This window comes from Grampus griseus, assembly GCF_964374135.1.
Source record: "Grampus griseus genome assembly, chromosome: 20".
Classification (NCBI taxonomy): Eukaryota; Metazoa; Chordata; class Mammalia; order Artiodactyla; family Delphinidae; genus Grampus; species Grampus griseus.
The window spans coordinates 19934236-19959007 of record NC_139014.1 but is presented as its reverse complement, the minus strand read 5'-3'; the positions used below and the strand labels follow the sequence as shown (position 1 = coordinate 19959007).

General features: G+C 53.9%; 1 protein-coding gene across 1 annotated transcript; it reads right to left on the bottom strand.

Annotated features, from left to right (window-relative positions):
• Positions 1–4218: 4218 nt before the first annotated feature.
• LOC309838218 (keratin, type I cytoskeletal 19-like) lies at positions 4219–7893 on the bottom strand. Its single transcript, XM_082679239.1, has 6 exons — positions 7409–7893; positions 5818–5900; positions 5434–5590; positions 4966–5127; positions 4728–4853; positions 4219–4596 (listed from the first exon to the last, which is right to left on the bottom strand). The coding sequence occupies exons 1-6, from the start codon at positions 7826–7828 to the stop codon at positions 4342–4344; spliced, it is 1203 nt and encodes a 400-aa protein (XP_082535365.1). The 5' UTR covers positions 7829–7893; the 3' UTR covers positions 4219–4341.
• Between the last annotated feature and the right edge of the window lie 16879 nt (positions 7894–24772).

Genomic DNA, 24772 nt, shown 5'->3' with positions numbered 1-24772 from the left:
GAAAGCTGTATGTGCCTGAGCACCGTGAGGAGGTGGGGGGATAGAGAGGCCCGCAGGGCGGGCTGGAAGACACCTCGGAGATCTTGAAGGTCGAGGCACCGCTTCAGAGAGCAGGATGCTGAGGCCGGAGAGGGGAGTCCAACACTCGGGAGAGCCCTTTTCTCCGCCGCCAGCTCAGGGGCCCATGTTCCGGGGATACCTGATACCTGTGGGCAGTGCCACCGGAGGCGTGGCCTGGCCCTCTGGCTTTGGCTGCGAGGTTTAGAGAGAGCCAGGGGTGGGGAAGTGAGCAAGACCAGGCTGGAGGGTCAGGAGGAGGATTCCTGGACCACAGCTGCAGCACCATGAAGCTGACGGAGCTCTGGATTCCCTGGGACCTGGCTTCAAGCCTGGCTCTACCCATCACTGCTTGGAAAACCTTGGACACGGTACCATTCAAGTCTCAGTTTCCTTGTTGCAACGGGCACTCTCAGCTCCCACTTACGGGGAAGCCCTGAGGCCCAAGAGCCCCCATCCTGCCTCCTCCTTGCTCCCCGTCTTCTGAGGCACCGGATAGAGGGGTGCATGTCCAATACTTAGGACTCCCAAGTACCATCACCTGCGGGGACATTTTTTTTGTCCTCGGGCATCAGATCTGCCCTGTGAGTGACCGTCACACTCTGCCATATTCTTCCATAACCAGCACCTACTGGGCAATGCAGGTCATTGTTTTTATTGCTTTAATAACAGTAAATTCTTACTTCCACCACATCCTTCACAGTTTACAGTGCACTTCTGCATCCACGCCGCCTCTATTCCTCACAGCTAAGAAGATGATCCCTGCCCCTATTTCAGAAGGAATGAAATTGCAGCTCAGAGAGGGAAGTGATTGGTATAAGGTGGCACGGCTAGTAAGAGGGCATCGCCGGGACTCACTGGGTCCTCTGACCGCCCCCCCCCCACACTCAAACAGGAGACAGGAAAAGAAGGTGTTCCGCTCCCCAGACTCCAGATTCCTGCACCTGAGCTGGGGTAATGGAGTATTCCTGGTACGTGGGGGTGGGCTTCTCCTCGCCCAGTATCACAGTGAGCCCGCCTCTGAGTGCTGGGCCCAGACAGTGAGGTATTGTCTCGTGGATGGGAGGATACTGTCTTTTCCTCTGAAAGAAAAATAATCAAACTCAGATCAGCCATAGCTCCTCAAAGCCTCTGCAGACATTACGGCCCCAGCAATTACCCCGGGAAAAATTATGTGGCATCACCCCGGGGTGAGGGAGGGCTGGACCCCAGCCAGCCTCTCTCTGCACCCTGACTCCCCTCCAGCAGCCCCTCAAGGGGGCTTTCCCTACGCTCTCAGGCCCAGGCCAGGCAGCAGCTGCCCCAGTCACAAATCCCTGGTTTCGGTCCAAACAGTTCCTATGAGCTCAAGGTCTGGGTGGCCGGAGCCTACTCACTAGCACCAGAAGGTGATGGCTGGGCAAGGGTGGAGGTCAAGCTCCATTTGGCTCCAGCCCAGACTGCAGACCTGGGCCCTGCCCCAAGCAGCCCACCCGGGATGCTGTGCCAGTTTCTGTCCTTTGCCCACTGCAGGCCGACAGGCTGTCCCAGAGCCGGCCTTCCCTCCTAGGGATGGGACGATGCAGCCCAGTGGGAAGAGCCTGAGCTGGACTCCACCTCCGGGTGTGTTGACTCAACATCTCCGAGCCAGGTTCCTGACTTAAAATTGGGCCATTTTCCCACTTACATGAGACACTAAGAAGAGTCAAAATCATAGAGACAGAAAGTGTAATGGTGGTTGCCGGGGGTGGGGAGAGAGAATGAGGAGTTATGGTTTAATGGGGATCAAGTTTCCGTTTTACAAGATAGAAAGAGTTATGAGGATGGAGGGTGACGCTTGCACGACACGCTTGCACAACAATGTGAGTGCACAGAACTGCCACAGAGCTGCGCACCGAGAAATGTGTGAGATGGTAATGTTTATGTTATGTGTATTTTACCACAATAAAAAAAAAACACAAAAAACACGGACCCCATTAACACTGGCCCCAGCTACAGGGCCACAGTGAGCATTCAGTGTCACAGGGGGAGTGGGGACCTCCATAGATGTTAGAATCTCCTCTGCTCCCCAGGGAGATGCCAGGGTCAGAGAGAGGGCATGCCCTGGGGCCTGGAGAATTCCTCATTTCTCATTTATTAGTTACATGGCGTTGAGTAATCAAGCCTCCTCTCTCCGAGCCTCAGTCTACCAATTGGAAAAATGGAAATAACTCTGACCCAGTCTGACTCACGGGGATGGAGCAAGATGACCGACCGGAAATGCTGCAAACTGAAGTGGTCAAGATGACCAGCAGGGCTGCCCCCCCAAATCCCCTCCCCCTTCCTCTCGCTCCCTTTCCTCTATCCCAGCTGCTTCTGTCAACACAGTACCCCTAGTTTCAGCTCCCAGACTGAGACAGAAAAGTGTCCACACACACACACACACACACACACACACGCATGCACGCACGCACGCGCACGCGCGCGCACCTGCACACAAAGGAAAGCTTTATTCCTGACACCCAGACCTGAGACCCAGTCACCAGCCCCACCTGTATGGGGCCCAGACCCCGCCTCACAGCCACATTCCAGGAGCCTCTGGGGCACAGGGGAGGGTTTCAGCTGTGACAACAGAGGCTTTCACGAACAGGGGACAAATATCTGGGCACTCCCAGCCTGGGACTGGGGGTGCAGCCAGGCCTCTGGCCTCTAGCTCCAAGGCCTCCTAAGTCAAGTGGGAGAGTGAGTCTGTAGGTGCTGACGGCCAGAGCGGAATAACTGGGGACGTGGCAGAAGGGGCTCCTGGCCCAGGGCTGCGGCAGGGGAAGCGGGAAGAGCTGGGCTCGGGGGTCACCAGCCTGTGATTTGGAGTAAACTAATGAGCCTACCAAGCTTCATGGAAAATGGCGGAAAAAGCACCCCCTTCAGGATGAACACCAGGTACGGCGGGGTCCTGAGCCTCCTTCGCGCAGTGCTGAGCACAGGTGGCAGAGCATCCGTCTGTCCCCCTAGAGACCTTCCGCCTCACTCAGGCCCCTCCCTCACAGGGTCGGCCGCTGTCACAGATCCACGGGGCCTGAACAGACCCACTCAGCCTGAACCTCTCTGCTGGGGGAAGTGGGACATGTTTACCTTTAATTGGCCTCCGTTCTTGGCTGCTAAGCTGTAAACCACAGGGACAGGACCATACCAACCCCAGGGCAGAGTTGTACCAGGAAGCTGGGACTTGCATTCCTTTGGGGGCCTGGGACGGGCCCCAGGCAAGCCAGTTTGGGGGTCTCTGTGGGAGGTCTGGGTCACAGCTGGGTCCTATTCCAGGCTCTGAGCCCAGGTATGGGCTGGTGGGCGTAAGGGGCTTACGCAGGGCTGCCAGGGGATGGATGGAGGTGTCAGTGCGTGCGCACACACACCCCAACGAGGGCGCCCTCTCCAGCCCTGTTCTGAGCCGGTTCCTGCCCCCTGACCCCAAAGCCCCAGTTTCTCCTTAAGGTGGGTGGAAAAACCTGTCAGGAGGAACTGCCTCAGGGGATCCCAGTCCTAGGCCTTCACACAGAGCGAGACTGGAATGTACTGAGGAAACGGCACAAGCAGTGTCATCCTAGGAGATGGGGTGCAGGGGTGGCACTGTGGGTTAAGAATCAGGAAATGTAATTCTGGTCCTAGCTCTGCCATGTAGTTGCTGTGTGGCCTTGGTCAAGTTACTTAACCTCTCTGAGCCTGCTTCCTACTCTATAGGATACAACTCATACTACCTTTCAGGGTTGTTTGATTAAATAGCACTTAGTAGGTGCTCAGTAAACATTAATTACAGATACACAAACACACACCAACCCTTGGGGTGAGTTCAGTGGAAAGAAAACTAAATCTGGAAGCAAAAACCAGTTTCAAATCCCACCTCTGCCATGTGTTAGAACAGTTATATATACAACAACCCACCTCGCCTCTCTGAGCCTTAGTTTATCCCTCTGTAAAATGGGAGCAGTGCTTATTAAACATCCTTGTTTTAGGGAACAGGTGAGATACATGAAGACCTCTGCAAAGGAATTACTGTAACAGCTGGAGTTTGTGAGCGCCCTCCCTCCCCTTTCCTGGGAAAGCGTGGACTCTGGTCCAAATGAAACCTAAACAATAAAACCTAAACAGTGCCAAGGCCTGGCCCCCCCACCATGGGCTGAAATAACAAACTCAACGTCCTTCCTCCCTTGGGCCATAAAGTTTTATTGGAAGATCAGGGGGAGAGCCAGGGATAAGGGTCCCTCCCCTCCCATGCCCCTACCCAGGGGAATCCCTCTGCAGCAGAGTAGGAAGGCCAGGAGGTTGCTAGACTCAGAGGACCTTCGGGGTGGACAGGTCGTTGTAGTAGGCGTCCTGGCCCTCCAGCAGGTTTCGGTAGGTGGCGATCTCCTGCTCCAGCCGGGACTTGATGTCCATTAGGTGCTGGTACTCCTGGTTCTGCCGCTCGGTGTCGGCACGCACATCGCTCAGCTGGGCTTCGACACCACTGATCAGCGCCTGGATCTGCGCCAGCTGGGCTCCGAAGCGAGCCTCCGTTTCGGCCAGCGTGCCGTCCAGGGCAGCTTTCTGAGGGCAGGGAGAGGGAAGGAGACTCAGCAGAGCCTGGTGCCCAGCGATGGCATGGGCCCAGCCACCATCCAGGCTGCCCAAGGCCGCAAGGACACGAGTGCGCATCCCACAGGGCAGAGGGCACATACCATGCTGATCTGAGACTGCAGCTCGATCTCCAGACTCTGGAGGGTACGCCGCAGGTCGGTGACCTCCGTCTTGCTGCTCTGCAGCTGCTCCGTGTGGCCAGTGACCTCCCTGTTCAGCTCCTCGGTCTGCAGTGAGAGGAGGCAGAGGGAGTAAGCGCTGAGGCAGACCCTTGCCTGGGAGCATTAAGCCCGCTCTCCTTGCCACCTCCCCAAGGGGCACCTGCCTCCCCGTCCATACCTGGCTGGTGAACCAGGCCTCAGCATCCTTCCGGTTCTTCTCAGCCATGACCTCATATTGGCTTCTCATGTCGCTCAGGATCTTGGCTAGGTCGATGCCCGGAGCGGAGTCCACCTCCACACTGACCTGACCACCCACCTGGCCCTTCAGGACACTGATTTCCTAGAAAGATACAGCAGAGATGGGCATGTCAGGGCCCAGAGCCTGCTGGGCCTGAGCCAGGTCACGCCCCCATCCCCCAGGCCATAGGGGTCTGGTTTTCAGGTGCAGACCTAGGAGCCAGCACTGGGGTACAGATGGGGTCACCACCGTTCCCTGCTGGAACGCTTGGGAGCCACATGACACACTCAGGGCCAGGTCAAGGGTGCAGCAGATGTGGCCACGGTCAGAGGATACAGGATAAAGAAAAGTGTCCGCAGCTCTGGGAAGCTGGGCGGGGGTGGATGGGAAGCCCAGCTTGAAACCCACCTCCTCGTGATTCTTCTTCAGGTAGGCCAGCTCCTCCTTGAGGTTCTCGATCTGCATCTCCAGGTCGGTCCTGGCCAGGGTCAGCTCGTCCAGCAACCTGCGGAGGCCGTTGATGTCGGCCTCCACGCTCACGCGCAGGGCGTGCTCCGTCTCGAACCTTTCGGAGGAAATAGTTGCAGTCAGGCCAGCATTTCCTCTGCACCTCTGAAGACTTCCCCACCTCCCCTGGGTTCAGGGGCCCATGGGGGATGGGGTGTGCTTCAGACCAGCCGGGGTGGGTGAGAGCAGAGTCCATTCCCCCCACGGCACTGAGCCCCATAAGGGCCTGAGATTGCCCCCCTCCCCTGCCCTGGCTTCTGCAGCCCCCAAGGCACAGACACTCACTTGGTTCGAAAGTCATCTGCAGCCAAACGAGCGTTGTCGATCTGCAGGACCATCCTGGAATTCTCAACGGTGGCACCAAGAATCTGGAAGGCGGAAGGCAGGAGGTTAGCACCAGTTCGTACGTGGGCACCGTCCACCCACTTTCTTCCCAGAGGAGAGAGGAGAGCAAAGGAGTGTGCGTGCCTGTGTGCCTCCACCGCCTGGAGACCAAAGCCTCAGCCACCCCAGGCTGCCCATCAGCCTGCTCTCTGGGAGGCCTTGGAATGGGTCCAGGCCCAGGAGCTGGAGCGGGAGAAACTACCGCCAGGGAGGCTGAGCCAGGGGGGAAATGGCAAGGGCAGGGAGGTAAGCCTGGGGGGAAAAGTCTCCACGACCTGCACCCAGGGAAACTCTAAATGCTCGTAGGGAGGCAACTTCTAGTGATCCGCAAACCAGATGCAGGGAGCACAGGGGTGGGCTGTGGTCTGAGCTGTGGTCTGACCCCCACTCAGAGCACCTTCTGCCTTCGGGGAAGGGAAAGCGCTCTGTCGAGCATCTATTATGTGCCGACACTTTGTGCCTCCTCTTTGAGGCGAAGTGTATTCCCTTGTGTGGGTCACAGTTTATAAAGTTTGAAAGCACTACGCTCGTTGTTTACATCTCTAGCTCTCCCTCATCTACGGGTCTGGTCTAGGCCCCTGGCACCCAGCAGCACTCCAGGCACAGGGTGGGCCCTGGCCTACGCTGTGGGGACTGTGCGTTTGGAGACCCAACGTGTGAGGCTGTTAAGTGTCCCACTGGCTTCTGAAACATTTCTTCGGGACCGAGATCCCAGCTCTGAGGAGTTCCCTGTGGGCAGAGACCAAGCCCCACCCTGAAGGACCCTGAAGGCCTCCCAGCAAGAGGCTGTAGCTGGGACTTGGGGTCTCCACCCACACGGCACGGGGCCTCTCCACAGAGGTCTTCACAAGCTCAGCATTCGTCTCTCCTTTACCCAGTCCGGGGGCCACAGCATATGTCCCTCCTTGCCCAGGGGCCAGAGTTAGCCTCTCCCATTCCTCCTAGAGCACCTCGAAGTCCCCAGTGGCCCCCTGGGCGGGGGAGGGGCTTCAGCCTCTGCGTGATGGAAACCAGACCCGCCCGGCGGGAGACAAGGAATGCAGAGGGCCTCACACCGGGGGCAGCAGAAGGCAGGTCTGGCCCGGCGAGAACCAGATTCCTCCCTGGCCAAACTCTTGCATTTCCCTGTTGCACAGCGACTCAGGTCCAGACCTCAGGGCAGCCCACAGCGCGCCCCATCTCTTCCCCCTCCTTCCTCCCCCCTTTCCCAGGCCTAGCCGACCGGCGCGCCTTCTTCCTCCCGCCCTCCAGTCCCCCCACATTAACCCGCTCCCCCCAACCAGGCCTCCACTTCCTGCCCCGTGGTCCTGCCCCTCCTCACCGGCCGGCTTCCCTCCGCCCCACCCTGCGGGCCCTCCCCCATCCTAACCCTCGCTCCCGCCCCGGCCGGGAGGTGGCTCTGGCGCCCGCCGCCCCCGCCTCGGGCCTCACCCGGCCCGCGGGGCTGGGTATTCGCGACAGGTGCACTTCCCGCGGCCGGGCCGCCTCCCACCTGGTCCCGCAGGGCCCCGATGGTCTTGAAGTAGTGGCCGTAGTCGCGGGCGGGCCCGGGCCCCTGCTTCTGGTACCAGTCGCGGATCTTCACCTCCAAGTCGCCGTTGGCCTCCTCCAGGGCGCGCACCTTCTCCAGGTAGGAGGCCAGGCGGTCGTTGAGGTTCTGCATGGTGAGCTTCTCGTTGCCCGCCAGCAGCCCGTCGGAGCCGGCCAGGGCGCCCGCATAGCCGCCGCCGTAGCCCCCGGAGGAGGACGAGGACACGAAGCGGGCGGAGGACACCGACACGCCGCGGCCACCCGAGCCCCCGTGGATGCTGGGCGCGCGGAAGGCGCCTCCCACCCCGAAGCGCATGGAGCCGCTGCCCAGACCCCCGAAGGAAGAGGTGGCCGACGACTGGCGATAGATGTAGGAAGTCATGGCGAAGGAGGACGCGGGCGACACCGGTCGGAGTGGCTGCAGTCGGCAAGAGGAGTGGCGAGGCCCTCACCTGGCGCCTTTTATGCCCGGGGTTGGGCGGGGGAGGGGGGACGGTGTCGGGCGGATTTCTGAGGGCCCAGGAATTTGCAGGCTCCTGAGAGCAAATACGGGCGCTCTCCCCATTGGTCAGTTCCTGGCGGCTCTGCTTCCGACTCTCCCCTCCTTGGGACCAGAGGCTCCTGCCCTCCGGAGAGCTGCCCCACACCAGCCCACTCAGATGCCCAGCCACACACCCCGCTGGCACACTCGTTCGGATCTTCACCCCCATCACACGTACACTTAGACATCCCCGCAGTTCACATGCTGGCCCTCCCCCATTAAGATCACCCAGAGCTTGACACCCCCCAGGAATTACAGTTTTTCTGAGAGTACACGCCGAGACGTCAGCCCCCCACCCCATGATCCCTCACTCAGAGTCCCCCCATCACATTCTGAGCCCCTTCCTTGTGATCAAAATTAACCCCCCCAAAGTACATTCACCTGATTCCTACGCCCCACTGGGAATTACAGTCTCTCAGAACCTGCCCCTTGGGGATCACCCACACCCTGACCCCCCCTCAGTCCCCCACATGAGGTGCTCTGAGCTGCAACTTCCCAGGCCTCCTGAGACAAAGCCGCCCCACCCTGCTGTGGCCATACAAAGCCCCAGGGTGACAATAGGCTCCTGGGAACAGCTGCTGGGAGGGGTTCTGCAGCGGGACTGTAAAAGGCACCTTCAGAATCCCGAGCTCAAGCCGGAGATCCACCTGGGAGCTGAACCCCCGACTCAGTACTCTCACCAACCATCCACCCATGCCCACCCCCAACCAGAACAACCCTCTACCCTCCAACCCCAAAAGCATGCATTCGACGCAGACTTACTGAAGTGATGCTGTAGTGAGGCATCTGAGCCTAAGGGAGGTGAGTAACTCGCCCATGAGACTTTTGTGTGTGTGTGTGGTACGCGGGCCTCTCACTGTTGTGGCCTCTCCCGTTGCGGAGCACAGGCTCCGGACGCGCAGGCTCAGCGGCCATGGCTCACGGACCCAGCCGCTCCGCGGCATGTGGGATCCTCCCGGACCGGGGCACGAACCCATGTCCCCTGCATCGGCAGGTGGACTCTCAACCACTGCGCCACCAGGGAAGCCCGCCCATGAGACTTTTAGCACCTGCCGCCCAGAGACAGGATGGAATCCCTACCCCCTTGTGAGCATCTCCAAGGAGGGTGTCAGAGGCTGAATCCTCCTGTGCCTAACAGTCCTGTCCTAGTACATGGATGAATGACTGGATTGCTAGGGAGGGCGCCCACACGCAAGGTGGAGAGTTTCGATAACAGAGGAAGGGGTCCCTCCGCTCCATACACAGCCCCCGGCCCCGTTCTTCATCCAGCTCAGTAACTCCACCCACCTTTATGATCGCCTTGGAGGCCCCCCTGCCAGACACTGCAGGGTCCTGAAGCAGCCTCACCCCAGTTCCTGTCCGCAGGGACCTCACACCTCCTCAGAACTGTCCCCGCAGTTCCTTTGCATCCTTATGTCAAAGCAGCCACCCAATCTCAGGACAGAGGCCCGGTGCCCTTTTGACAGAGTGGTAGGGAGATGGGTCAGTTATTCTCAGTTTCCTGTGAAACCTTAGGCCTCCTCTCTGCATATTATCACCTGGGTCACCTGTGGCTAAATGAAGACTTGTCCCCAGCCTCTGAAACCTGTCCCCAATAAACTGTCTTCTGGCCACCAATGGATCCAGGAACAGGGGCACCAAACCCCCCCCCCACACACACACCCATAACCCACCAATGGATCCAGGAACAGGGGCACCAAAGCCCCCCTACACACACACACACACACACACACACACACACACACACACACACACACCCATAACCCACCAATGGATCCAGGAACAGGGGCACCAAACCCCCCCTACACACACACACACACACACACACACACACACACACACACACACACAACCCACCAGGAGCAGCCCCAAGCCACTAGGAAAGCCAGCCTGAGGCTGTTCAAACTAGTGAAACAGACCTGCAAGTGGGTCCCGGGGCTCCGAGGGGGAAGGAGCTTCAAGGCTGGCCCTGCAATCAGGGTGTGGCTGGGCTTTCACAAAGGTTGTAGCTGCCAGGGCTGATCTGACATGAGTCACTATTTGGCCTGAAGGAGGAGGCCTGCTCCTGGTAGGGGAAGGGGGAGATGGGCCAGATGGTTGCTAGCACACCAAGCCCCAGCTGGAACCTCTGCTTCTGTGGCCTGATAGGAGAGTTTGGGAAGGGACTTTGCATTAGGAAACAAAGAATAGGACCAGCAGTTCTCCTCCAGATTAACGGGTTGTGAGTTCACTAAACTGCAGAAGAGCTTAGAGTCCCAGCCCCCTACCCCAAAGCCATAAGAACAACTGACTGCAGGGAAGTACCATTTACAAAGCCTTTTCAGATCTCATTGGATCCCCAAAGCAGCCCAGTGGAAAAGGTATTCTTATGCCCATTTTACAGATGAGGAAACAGAAGCTTCCAGAGGGACAGCCAGGAGTGTCAGATTCTGGCTTCCAGCCTCTTAACCCTCAGCCCCATGGCCTGGGGTCCTGAGTGCAACAGAGGCTGCACTCTCCCTTCCAAGGAAGTCCCAGCTCCAAAATGACTCCTTTGAGTCTCTTCCCCCCAAATCCTAGGCTAACCCCAAAGACAGTTCCCTGCTCCCACTCTCTGGCCAGAACAATGCCTAGCACCTTCCACCGTGAGTTGTGTGGCTTTTAAACACTTCTCTGGCACATCTGCCCCCCACCGCCCCACCCCCAGAGACGGAACTGAGGAATCAAGCTGCGGTAAACAGGTAAACAGACCGCCCACGAGCAGAGTCCTTGATCTGCCCCTGGCTGAGTGAGGGCAAGAACCTGTAGAACCTGATCGGAGTAGCTCCTTTCCCAAGTCCTGATCTCCAGCCTGGGGACCCACAGTCTGCAGAGGAGGGGCACACAGGGTCAGGAGTGATGAAAAGGGAATGTTTGAGCATGAAAGGATCCCGGAGAGGAAAGTGCCCAGCCTTCCCCTGACTTGTTGCTGCAGAGCCGCAGCCCCACGACATCCTTGTGGGAAAGGGGGGCCGCTGTCAGATAGGATCAGAAACACTGCTGTCCCCACTCCCTTTTGGAAATTCACAATGCATGGTACTAAAGGCTGTGAGAACCTCAGTCCTTCATCTGTAAAAGAGGCATAATAATCATAATAACAATCTAGTTCCTGGAGTTGTTTCAGTGGTTAGATAGGTGCTAATTAGATAGATAGTGATGTACTATTTAATAACAATGTAACACAATAAATACTTATCATTTGATTGTATATAATGTATTATATACATGTAAGTATTATATTAAGTATTATTATTTAACTTCATTTAATCAGCAGTTCCAAAATATACGGGACCATGGCGTCTTTTGTCAGGTAATGCCTATTAATAATCCATATATCACAAGAAAAGCGGGTCCAGTCCAAGGAAGCTCAGAGAGGTAAAGTGACTCTCCTGAGGTCACATGGCTAACTTGTGTCCAAGTCCTGAGGCCAACGGTTCTCTCTGCATCTCCACCTGGACCCACCCTAGAAGCTTCTTACACTAGAGCAAATGCAGATTGCAGTTCCCAGAGGGGAGGGATTCAAGGTAGGGGAGTTTTCATCATCCCTGAGGAAATGAAATAGTGGTTGGGGACCACTGGAAAGAAGTGAGAGTCCTAGTCCCTGGGTAGAACGAAATGGTGTGACTATGACAATAAGGGCGACGATGATATGACAAAGGTGAAAATGATGACAGCCAGCATCTACTGGGCCAGCCTCTAGGTTAAACACTTTGTATACATTATCTCAACTAATCCTGTGACTTAAAGTATTATCATCCCCATTTTATAGACCAAAAAACTGAGGCTCAAAATGGTTACTAACTTGACCAAAGTCACACAAGTAAATAGTGGGCCCAGGATTCAAGCCCAGATCTTTAACTCCCGAAAGCTGTAGTCCCAACCACTAACGCTGTCCCTCCTCTCATGAGTTGGGGGTTAAGGTGATTTCTTCTACTGGTCTGGAGAAAGGGTCGTCAAGTTGGGAAAGGCATAGCGTCACCTGCCAAGGTCCCAACTTGTCCTCCCTGCTTGGATACACAAGTATCTGTTTGGTCAGCCAGTGGGTCATACAAACAAGATTCAAAGTTCAGCCTTGAAGAGGAGATGGGCTCATGTATGTAAACAGAAGTGATAAGCTGGAGGACAGAAAGGAAAAGGATGCAAGGCTTCATGGACTTGCCTGTCATGTAAATTGGTAACCCTTCCCTAAGCAACATCCCCTTCCTAAGGACCATCAGCACAAGATGCTCAGCTATCAATACTTTCTCACTCGCTCCTCCATTCAGCAAAAGTGTATCAAGTCCTGTCCCCTATTTGCCAGGCAAGATGCTAGATGCTGGGATACAGAAGTAAATACAAGCCTTTCCTGCCTCTAAGAAGCTGACAGTCTGGCAGGGGATTATAGAGACATTTCGTTTTGATTAAATGTGGTAGATTGAATACCCACATTCATTTTTGCACCTTCCTAAAACCCTGTTAAGCTGACAGTAAAGGACTATTTTAAAAGAATCAAAGAAGAGACAACAGAAGATGATAAATGGCCACAAAAAATTTTAAAGCTCGAAAATGGTAACTAAAAGCAGACGAGGAAGCTGAGACCTAGGGCTCGGGAGCATAGGGAAGGGACAGAGGAGGGGAGGGCAGGAAATTCACAGAAGCACGAAGATTCTCAACACAAAACCCAGAAGCTCGGGAATTGGGGCACCAGGGATCCTGAAAGGAGAAGTAGAAGATGGGACTGTGAACAGGGCTAGCTAGAAGTTTCTATAAACAGCACCAAGTTAACTGGAAAGAATAGATGTACACGGATATGTATAACTGAATCACTCTGCTGTACACCTGAAACTAACACAACATTGTTAATCAACTATACTCCAATATAAAATTAAAATTAAAAACTAAAGTAGGAGTTGGGAAATATGACCCATGGGCAAAAAAAAAACCCCAAAACCCAGCACCAATTTCCCCTCCCAGCCCAACCAAGGGCAACAAGGAGAAGATGGGAGATTCGCTCTTCCCCATTAGACTGGAAAATTACAAAGTTTGATAACGTCAAGTGCTGGGGAAGATGTGGGCAGATGAACTCCCACAGGCACATTCGTGGGAGGCAAGTTGCAGTCGCCACTTTGCAGGGCGATTTGTCTGTGTCTTTCTTTAAAAAATTCCACATACCCTGCAAGCCCCGGTTCCACTCTTCTGCATTTACCCCAAAGAACCCTTGTTCATATATTCAGGGAGGCATATAAAAAGATACTCTCTGAAGCATCATTTGTAATAAAGGAAAGATGGAAACAACAACAGGTAGGGAGACAGTTGAGTGAACTATGTAACATTCACATGGCGGGAGAAGAATTAAACAGAATGAGTCGTGTCAATATTTAGTCACGTGAAGAATCTTAAAGAGCCAGCTGCTGGGTAAAATAAAAGCAGCGGGAGAGCAATACATATAATTAATGCTGACATACACTTAAAAGATGATATTTCTACAAGTGCATATGGATATGCACGTAAGCACATAAATAAGGAAGGAAACACACCAGACTGACAACAGAGATTTCCTTGGAGAGAAGCTGATTGAAGGATAATAGTCAGAGGAACCCAGGCTTGTCTCTGCTATTCTGATTTTTTTTTTTTTTTTTTTTTTTGCGGTACGCGGGACTCTCACTGTTGTGGCCTCTCCCGTTGTGGAGCACAGGCTTCGGAAGCACTGGCTCAGCAGCCGTGGCTCACGGGCCCAGCCACTCCGCAATATGTGGGATCTTCCCGGACCGGGGCACGAACCCGTGTCCCCTGCATCGGCAGGCGAACTCTCAACCACTGCGCCACCAGAGAAGCCCTGCTATTCTAATTTTTACAACAAGAATGTATTTACGTATTACTAGTTAATTAAAAATGATGAATTGCTAATTAAAAATAATTTCTTAGGAAACACTATATGATGGACATTTAGAACTGGCCATATTTAATCCAGTAAATCCCTCTTCCCCTCCCTGTACCCACAACACAGACCTCTGTGTCCCCACTCATACACTCTGACATTCTAGTCTTGGGTTAGGAAAGGAGAGAGGAAGTTTTGGAAAGAGGAGCAGTAGATGTGGGGAGAAAAGAGCCCCCCGCAAAAGGTTTCTAGGCTCCTGCCCCTACCCCTGGGTCCTTTGCTCTGATTTCCCTCTTTATGAAGCAAGAAGGTGAGAAGGGAAAAGAAGAGAAGGCGACAGAACTTTTCTTTTCTTTTTTCTTTTTTTTTTTTGGCCACACCACGTGGCATGCAGCATCTTAGTTCCCCGACAAGGGATCAAACCCATGCCCCCTGCAGTGGAAGCACGGGAAGTCCCATGACAGAACATTTCAAGAGGGACTTGGAAAGAGTCTGGGTGCGGGAGAGCTCCTTCAGCTCGGATAACTTGGACCCGGGGGTTGGGGGGGCAAGGTCTACCTTCTGTTCTGGTTCCCCAAGGATCGGAAGCCTTAGGAATATCTGGTGTCATCCTCTGGCAGGGACCTGGGGGTTCTCACGACGGGCAGCCAGCCTCCCCAGGTAGTGCACATGGACAGGTGGGCTGGAGCTGAAGTGACCCCCGCCTGAGCCTGCAACCAGCAGCCACCTTGAGAGCACATGGGAGACATTTGTGAGGGAGTTTCTAGAGGTGATGGAGGGAGTAACCACTCTATGGGCCACCATTCTGAAGCTGTTGAGTCAGGCTTCCCTGGTGGCGCAGTGGTTAAGAATCGGCCTGCTAATGCAGGGGACACGGGTTCGAGCCCTGGTCTGGGAAGATCCCACATGCCGCGGAGCAACTAAGCCCGTGCGCCACAACTACTGAGCCTGCACTCTAGAGCCCGCGAGCCACAACTACTGAGCCCACGTGCCACATCTACTGAAGCCCATGTGCTCTACAGCCCATGCTCTGCAACAAAAGAAGCCACTGTCATGAGAAGCCCACGCACTGCAACAAAGAGTAGCCCTTGCTCTCCACAACTAGAGAAAGCCTGCGCTCAGCAACGAAGACCCAAAACAGCCCAAAAAAATCATAAACAAAAAATAAAAATAAATTTATTTTTTAAAAAAATATATATATATAACTATTGAACCAGTAGGCATATGGACCTCATACAAATCAGTATAATCGGGTGTGTGGGTGCTGGGAATTCCCACGCAGCAGCGGGCAGGCGGGGAGGGGGGCATAGGGAGGGAGCCCTCATTTCTGCCTGGGAGCAAGACGTTTCACAGAGGCACCACCCTTGAGCAAGAGGCTGAAAGACCTGTTGGTGTTTATCAGGCAGAAGGTCCTGGGAGAGTGGGATCGCTGGGGCCAGCTCGGGAGCCATTGGACATTCAGTTCAGTTGGGGGCATGTGGGGGAGGGGCGAAGCCAGGGGAGAAATCACAGGGGCTGTAACTCTCAACCAAAGGGTTGATTCATCCTGAAGACAGTGGAAAGTCATTGCAACCAGGGATGTGATGTGGTCAATTTCATAGTTTAGAAATTGCCGTGGGTTCCATGTGTTGAATGGTTGGTAGGATGAGCGAGGCATGGCCAGGGGTGGGGAGACCCGGTTAGGTCTGCTGAGATAGAACCCCTTGGGGCTAAAGAGGGCCTGGACTTAGTCCCAGGATTGATGATGTACGGTAAAGGATGGAGACAAGAAATGGCTGGCCGTGCTGTGGAGCAGTATGCTCAGGCCGGGTGGGTGGTGTCACGGGGACCGAGGCTCTGCGGCAACTCAAGTGACCCAGTGCGGCTGTCACTTCCCACGAGTGGGAACCCAGGGAAGGTGGGACACAGCAGGCTGACCCAGGATGACCCCAGGTGTTCCTCTTAGAGTCCCCCGGGGAGGAAAAACCAGCCTGACAGGAAAGGGACCAAGCATGGGGGAGGGGAGGGAGCGCTGAGTCCTGGGGAACTGCCCCAGGTCCAGACCAGTGGGGGAGGGAGAGGGTCAGCCTCCCCCAAAGTGCCACATTCCACGCCCCAGGGAGACAGGACTGGCCTCTCCCTGCCCCGCCCCTCCCACAGGGCTGAGTGTACGTGACCAGGTTCAGCTCCTCTCCATACAGGCAGGGCCCTGGCCGGTCACTTAGCCAGGGGTACCTCTCTCTGCCTCTGCCCTGATTCTGGGCTACTTGGGCCCCATTCAGATTCCTGCGCCAAACCTTGGCCCGTACCACGTGAGCTGGGGCATGGGGAGGGCCAGACACAGGACAGAGAGAAAGAAAACTGTCCCGTGTCTGCCCTGATTTCCTAGAGCCCACCGTGGTCCCCTGAGTGGACTTCTGCTAACTTCCCTCCCACCAGCATCCTCAAGGGAACCGGCGCTTCCTCCCTCAGGGGCAGAGGCTCTAGCATGTGGGATCCTTTCCATTTCAAAACTGATCTGATCCTGTGAACCCTACAGAGCCCTTGCTGACCTCCCCACAGCAGGGTTCCTGTCCGGGAACTGAAACTGTCTTCCTCAAAATCAGGTGTGGCTCCTGGACTCAAGCTATCTCAGCATTTTCACCAAACACCTGTTGTGCACCAGAGGCTGACCCTAGGCCGTGAGGGCCACATCCCTGCCCTCCCGGAGGGAAGCAGGCCCTTCCGCTGGCCTGGAGCATCCTCCCTTCTCACCTGCCTCCTTTACCTGGATGCCAGTAACTCAAGTCCCTCTTTCAGCGCTCAGCTTGGGCATCACCTCCTCTGGGACGTCTGCCTGATCCACTCAGGCTGGGCCAGTTTTTCCCAGCCTCCCCGGCCCCAGCCCCCGGATTCGCCCCATCAAATGCCCTGGCTCTGTCTCCCCAGCTAGACAAGAGCTTCCCCTCTGCATCTAGCCCCAGGCCAACACCTGCACTAGTAATGCTTAATAATTATTTGCTGGAAAAGATGAAAAAAAAGGGAGAAGACCTTTTTTGTTTTCATTCGACCAATAATTACGGATCACCCTCTGTGTGCCAGTCACCTTCTAGACTCTGGGCTTCTAGAACAAAACAGTCAAAATCTCCCTGCCCTCCTGAGCTTTCATGCTGGGCCTCTGCCAGCTTTCACACTGGCAGACAGTGTGATTCTAGGAGTGAGGGGCACACGGGGAGAAGCAAAGAAGGGAAGGAGTGAAGGGCGTTGGGGGGCATGGAAGAGAGGCCCCTGAGGAGGTGGCACGTGGACAGAGACCTGAGAGAGGCAAAGGAGCCTCCAGACCCCTGGGGACCGGGCTGAGGGCACAGCAGAGGCAGACTCCCTGAGGAAGAATGCCCGGAGCTGAGAAGCGTGTGCCAGGGGCGGTGTGCAGGAGGGGAGTCCTGGGGGAGGCCAGGCACACAGGTCAGCAGTCTTCCTAGGGAGCTGGGCTTTATTCTGAGAGTAAAGGGAACTTGATCCGAGGAGCCCTGGCATCCCTGTGGCCGCTTTCCAGATCACAGACCAGGAGCTAAGGGAGGAAGCTGGAGATCTGATAAGAGACTCTGACAAAAGTCCAGGCAGGAGAAGCTGGGGGCTGGATTCAAGGAGATGTGAGAGGTTGGTGAGAAGTGGCCTGATGCGGGGTGTATCCTGACGCAGAGGCTACGGGTGGAGCTGATGGAGTCACGAGGAGCAGGAGGGAAGGAGAGGAATCTAGGATGGCTCCTAGCTTGGCGCCGGAGCCTGGCATCTGCACTGCAGTCAGAGGACTTAGTGGCTTAGTCCTTAGTGGCTTATCCGATTCCGCCCCCCACCCCGAGAAGGTCAGTGGTTCCCCCCCCACCAGGGTCATCCCTGGATCCGCTTTGGATGAAGTCCAGAACTAGTTTCTAATTGGGTTCTACTCACTAAGCACTCCCTGTGCCCACGTCTGCCAGCGCTGATGCCCACTGAGGGAGGGGGAAAGACAAAGGCTGTGTCCACACAGGCCCTGCCCACATGGAGCCCACAGTCAGGGCCAGGAGTTGGGAGGTGACTTCTGACCAGAACCTGCGTTTTTCAAAATCTCAACAGAGCAACAGTGAACATGTATCACCTCTATAATCTGGGACGGAAGGTGTTCACATGTTTTCAATTCTGACTTGCCCTAGGCGTCAGTGGCCTCAGTAGGGCAAGTGCAGCCCAGCAGACTGGGGGAGGGGTGATCAGGTTGGCCAAGCTCCGGGAAAAAGAGCTACTTCCCCAGGGAGGAGGGCAGATGGCAGGGTGTGTGTTGGGGGGCGGGTACATTCTTGAGGGCAGCTGGAATTCAGAGCCCTCTGGAGACAGAATGCTGAGCCTTGACCCTCCTGGCCCTTCCTGGCTCCTCTCAGCTCTTCCTGGCCTCTCCTGGCTCCAGCCGGCTGCAGGATAAACGTTCATTAAGTAGAAACCGCAAAGAATCCCAGAACAAGGCGGGCTGCCGGAAGCGGGGAACAAAGGAGGGCTCCAGGTCTGGGGTGTGCTGGGGGAGAAGCCCTTTGCCCAGAGAAGGAACGACTGAGGCCCCGTCCTCTGCCAGGGGCCTTGTATCCAACGGGCATTTTGGTCAGGAACAGTCGATTGGGAAGGAAAATGCGCCCCGCCCCTGACAAACACACACACACCCCATTAATGGAGGACAAAACCTCATTGGCTCCCTTGGGTACTTCACTGCTATTCCAGACAGGACCTATGGGATGCCAGCCCCAGCCCTCACCGGCGCCTGGGGCACCCAAGCACCAGGCCTGAGGCCTTCCAGGCGCCACCAGGGAAGCTCGGGGAATCAGCTCTGGAGCCAGAGGGCCAGGAAGCCCTCCAGCCACCCCGGCCTGAGCCCCAGCCCTGTCCAGTGGAATGTGCTGGGGTTGGGGGGGGGGCGGGGACTTCCTTTGCAGGCCTGGTCTGGGATTAGGGCAGGGGCCTGAGGAGACCAGAACATGCAGCAAAGACATCAATCCTAGCTCAGTAAACACACAGAGAGGTCCCCGGCAGGCGGAAACCCACCCAGCACCTTCAGGCAGAGATCCGTATCCGGGCTTTCAGAAGGAAGGGTTTCAGCCGGGGAGGGGGCGGGGAGGCTCCGGGAACCCGGAATTTGCCATTCCTGCCAGGCCCACTTTACCTTGTCCTCACCGGCATCTTGACCACTAAGAAATACGGTAAACCCCAACTACCATACGACCCAGCAATCCCAGTACTGGGCATGTACCCTGAGAAAACCATGATTCAAAACGAGTCATGCACCACAGTGTTCACTGCCGCTCTATTTACAATAGCCAGGACATGGAAGCAACCTAAGCGTCCATCATCGGATGAATGGATAAAGAAGATGTGGCACATATATACACAAAAAGAAAACGAAAAGAACGAAAAAAGAAACGAAATTGAGCTATTTGTAGTGAGGTGGATGGACCTAGAGTCTGTCATACAGAGTGAAGTAAGTCAGAAAGAGAAAGACAAATACCGTATGCTAACATATATATATGGAATTTAAGGAAAAAAATGTCATGAAGAACCTAGGGGTAAGACAGGAATAAAGACACAGACTTACTAGAGAATGGACTTGAGGATATGGAGAGAGGGAAGGGTAAGCTGTGACAAAGCGAGAGAGAGGCATGGACATATATACACTACCAAACGTAAGGTAGATAGCTAGTGGGAAGCAGCCGCATAGCACAGGGAGATCAGCTCGGTGCTTTGTGACCACCTAGAGGGGTGGGATAGGGAGGGTGGGAAGGAGGGAGACGCAAGAGGGAAGAGATATGGGAACATATGTATATGTATAACTGATTCACTTTGTTATGAAGCAGAAACTAACACACCATTGTAAAGCAATTATACTCAATAAAACAATAAAGATGTAAAAAAAAAAAAAAAGCAATAAAGATGTAAAAAAAAGAAAAAGAAAAGAAATACGGTAAACCTCCGCTGCACACCAAGCAAGAGGACTCAGATGAAACTCCTACACCTGTAGGACAGGAGGGCAGAGACCTCCTCACCCTGAGGTTTTCAAGTCTGGCCTGACCACACACACTCACACACACACACTCACACTCATACATACTCACTCTCACACAGGTGTGCTCACACTCACACACCTGTACATATGCACGTGCACACGCTCTCACACTCTCCACACTCAATTGTGTGCTCACACATACACTCACACACTTACACTCACATGCTCACTGTCACATGCATACACGCTCATTCACTCACACACGTGCACACACTCTCCACACTCATATAGTCACGCACTCACATGCTCACACACACACACTTACACACTCACACTCTCCATCCAAAGCAGCTCTGCTCTCACTGGTTTCGCACAGCCAGCTTCCTGTAAGGTAGTGCTTGAGCAGAGGATTGTTCCTCTTCTAAAGCTCAACGACTGGCGCTTTCAACCAACTCCATCAGTTTGTAGGTCAGGAGACAGAGACAGGAGAGAGACTTGGCCTCCCTGAGGTCACACAGCTGGTTTCCCGCAGCCGAACTGAGACCAGCAGGCAGGTGCCCTGGAACCAAGCTGTCTGCCCCCAGGGGAAGAGCTGAGCTCACAGACGAGAAAGGGGTAAACACTGCAGGCTCCTGACAAGAGCAGGTGACAGGCCAGGGGCAGAGGAGGGACACGTACAGAGGACTGCGGGAGCTCAGGGAAGCAAAGCTGCCCTGTGAGGCCTGGGGTGAGCAGGGAGGCACCCCTGGAGGAGGCAGAGTGAGCAGAGCCCAGGGTGAGCAGAGTGAGGACACCAAGGTGGCAGATGGGTGGAAAGTTCCAGAAAGGGTGCTGTAAAAACAGCCCAAATGACACGGGTTCAAGCCCTAGTCTGGGAGGATCCCACATGTCGCGGAGCAACTAGGCCCGTGAGCCACAACTACTGAGCCTGTGCATCTGGAGCCTGTGCTCCACAACAGGAGAGGCCACGATAGTGAGAGGCCCACGCACCTCAATGAAGAGTGGCCCCCGCTTGCCATAACTAGAGAAAGCCCTCGCACAGAACCGAAGACCCAACACAGCAAAAATAAATAAATAAATAAACTCCTACCCCCAACATCTTAAAAAAAAAACAGCCCAAATGTATTGAGTCCTTACTACATGCCTGGCTCTGTTCAAGTATGTAGCAAACACTGACTTATTTAAATCATAAAAGCTCCCCTGTGCTGTAGATACTGTTGCAAACAGCAATATCCCCATTTTACCAACTAGGAACCTGAGGGCCCACGCAGGGATGGTGGATATATCACATCCAATCCTCCTATTGGTGTTACAAGCTATCAGCTATTGAAGGCTCTCCCTGTGCCAGGCACTGTTCGTTACATATGATTTTTATTTATCTCGCACAAACCCTCTCAGGTTGGTGCTGTTCGCCCCATTTCAGAGATGAGGAAACTGAGGTTCTGAGACGTTAAGTAACTGGCCTTGGATGACATGGCCTTAAAATAAATAGTGGATCCATGAATCAAACCCAGGCCACATTTTATAGGGGAGGAAACAGAAGCTCAGGGCGGTGAAGCAATTGGACCAGGCTAATGAGTAGACTTTCACTACAGAATTTGTGGGAACAACCAAGGGGAAATATTGGCAAGCTATATCATGAACCCACGGCCAATGGCCTTAAGACATTTAGAGTTCTTACAAATAACCAAGTAAGAGATCAACAACCCAGGAGGGAAAAAGAGCCAAGCATGTGAGCAAAGAGTTTCCAGAATACATATATATATATAATATATCTCAGGATATGCAAATTGCATTTAGATATATGAAAATGTTCAACCTCACTCACAATAAGATAAATGCAAATTTAGACTATCATGATTTCTCATTTTTTACATGTCAGATTGGTAAAGATGAAAAGGTAACTTACTATTTGTTGGGCATATGGGGAACTGAAAAATCCACTCATTGTTGATAGCAGGAAAATCAGTATAAAATCTATGAACAGTGATTTCCAACTTCCGTCAAAATTTTAAACATTGATTTAAAATTTTGACCCATCAACTTCTCTTACAGGTATTTATCTTTTGGGTGTATTTTTGCAAACATGCAAAATGACATGATGTACTAGGATGTTCATTGCAGTGTTATTTATAATAGCAAAAGGTGGAAACATCTAAATATCCATTATATGATACCTCTATACAATACAATACTGTGCAACCATCAAAAAGAATGAGGCAGCTCTATATGGGACTGATAGGAAAGATTTTCCAAATACTTAGATGAAAAATAAGATTGCAGAGCAAAGAATATCATTTGCTACCCTTTGTATGTGTGCTCCAGGGAAGAAGTTGAACACACGTATATTTGTATATGCACAGGATAGCTCTAGAAAAACACACAAGAAAGTGATGGCAAGGAATGCTTTCTGGGAGGGGAGCTAGGAGATTGGATTCAAAGGATGCAGGAAGACTAACATTTTGTTGTCTATCCTTCCTACTTTTTTTTTTTTTTTTGCGGTACACTGGCCTCTCACTGTTGTGGCCTCTCCCGTTGCGGAGCACAGGCTCCAGACGCGCAGGCTCAGCGGCCATGGCTCACGGGCCCAGCCGCTCCACGGCATGTGGGATCTTCCCGGACCGGGACACGAACTCGTGTTCCCTGCATCGGCAGGCGGACTCTCAACCACTGCGCCACCAGGGAAGCCCTATCCTTCCTACTTTTAAATTTTGTACTATATTGTGCATGTAGTACCTCTTCCAAAAACTACATATAAAATACATTTGTGAAAAAAAACCAAACTTGGGCTTTCAGACCTGCCAAGAAATTTGGATGACCTGGGACCCCAAGCCTGGGCCCAGTAGGGCCTCAAGACTTCAGCCCCTCTGGATCTCGGTGGCTGCAGGTGGCCTCCCTGACCTGCGTCCAGAGCCATGCCCAGAAAGCATCATTCACTGCCTCACTCATTTTTCTGCCACGCATGTGCTCTGAGCCAGGCCCTGCACCAGGTGCAGAATACAGTGAGAGATGAAAGAGACCCAGGCCCAGCCCCTGGCCAGCTCCCTGTATAGCGGGCAAGGTGGAGACGGAGCAAAGGAAGATACGTACAAATAACTACGGGGCAGAGCTAAGAAGTTTAGTGCAGCAGTTAAGATTAATGAGTGACTGTGTAGTAGGCCAGTAGGCCAGACAAGCTGGCCTTTGAAACGAGCCACACCTCAGTTTATGAACTACTCATTAGCCTGGTCCAGTTGTTTCACTGCCCCGAACTTCCGTTTCCTCCCCTATAAAATGTGGCCTGGGTTTGATTCACGGATCCACTATTTATTTTAAGGCCATGTCATCCAAGGCCAGTTACTTAACATCTCACAACCCCAGTTTCCTCATCTCTGAAATGGGGTTAACAGCACCAACCTGAGAGGGTTTGTGCGAGATAAATAAAAATCATATGTAACGAACAGTGCCTGGCACAGGGAGAGCCTTCAACAGCCGATAGCTTGTAACACCAATAGGAGGATAGGATGTGACATGTCCACCATCCCTGCGTGGACGGCCGCTCAGCAGGTGCTGGTTTTTGTCAGTGAATGCAGGGCATTCGGCAGCTGGGAGCAGTTCAGTGTGGCTGTGGAGTAAAGTTGGAGGCGTGGAGGCTGGGGAAGGCCATGGAGGGGAGCAAAGTCCAGACCCACACTTCCGCGGGGGAGAGAGTGGTACTGATTCTAAAGCCGTCAGCTGCGGGGGTCACATGGGTGTGAGGGGAGCAGGATAAATGGAGAACAGTCACTGAGGGACAATCACAAAGGCCAAACTGGCCGTGACTGGTACCTCAATAAAGCAGGGGAATGAAAGCTAAACAGCGATGCTAACCGGTACCCACAGGGCCCGCCCCAGCCCCACCATCCCTCTGGGGCAATGTTTGCCTCCTCTTCTCAGAGGCCACCTATTTGGATTTGGAAATGGAGCAGGCACTGGCCTTTCAGCTTTTCCAGGCCTATCCCCCAAAACCACACCTTCCTGCAACCAGACATCAGGTGCCGGCAGGAGCTGCTTATGTCCTCACGCTCCTGCCTCTGCTCCACCATCCCCTCCACCTGCAGTGTCCTTGCCCTCAGCCATCAGAGCTCGAACCCTACCCCTTCTCCAGTGCCCGATGTGATAGGCAGATAGTGACCCTCCAGAGATGTACAAATCCTAATCTCCGGGACCCGTGACTATGTACCTCACATGGCAAAAAGGGAGTCTACGAATGTGATTAAGTTAAAGACCTTGAGATGGAGACATTATCCTGGATCATCTAAATGGGCTCAGTGCAATCACAAGTGTCCTTATAAGAGGGAAGCAAGATGGTTAAAATCAGAGACAGGAGATGTGACCACAGAAACAGAGTTTGGAGCAACGCACATTGAAGAAGGAAGGGGCCACAAGCCGAGGAACGCAGGTGGCCTCTAAAAGCTGGAAAAGGCAAGGAAACAGATCTCCCCTAAAACCTCCAGAAGGAACACGGTTCTGCTGACACCTTGATTTTAGCCCAGAAGACCCATTTCAGACTTCGGACCGTTAGAACTATAAGATACTAAGATTGTGTTGTTTTAAGACACTAAGTTTGAGGTAACTTTTTTGAGCAGAAATAGGAAACCAATACACCACTTCCTCCTTCAAGCCTCTGCGACCCTGGCACCCTGTCCACCCCAGCTCCTTCCCTCCTCTAGCCCATCTGGTGCTTTATCTGACCCTCTCCTTCGGCTATCCTCTCCCCACCTGGTGAGAGTTAGTTGGCTCTTATCTCCTCTACTAGACGGTGAGCTCCTTGAGGGCAAGGTCTGGCTATTTGGGTTTGTGTCCCCACCACCCTGATAATTCTTCTGCATCCTTCCAGATGTATTCTCCACCCTTCTTGGCCCTACTCCGTGCCCCGACAGCTAATCTCTGGCTGCCCCCGTTGGATCAG

Excerpts from the sequence above, each read along its gene's own strand:
- LOC309838218 (XM_082679239.1), bottom strand. The coding sequence starts at position 7,828 with ATGACTTCCTACATCTATCGCCAGTCGTCGGCCACCTCTTCCTTCGGG. Across the intron at positions 5,901-7,408 it reads TCGGGGCCCTGCGGGACCAG|ATTCTTGGTGCCACCGTTGA; the intron begins GTGGGAGGCGGC and ends TCCGCCTTCCAG. Across the intron at positions 5,128-5,433 it reads TGAAGAAGAATCACGAGGAG|GAAATCAGTGTCCTGAAGGG; the intron begins GTGGGTTTCAAG and ends GTATCTTTCTAG.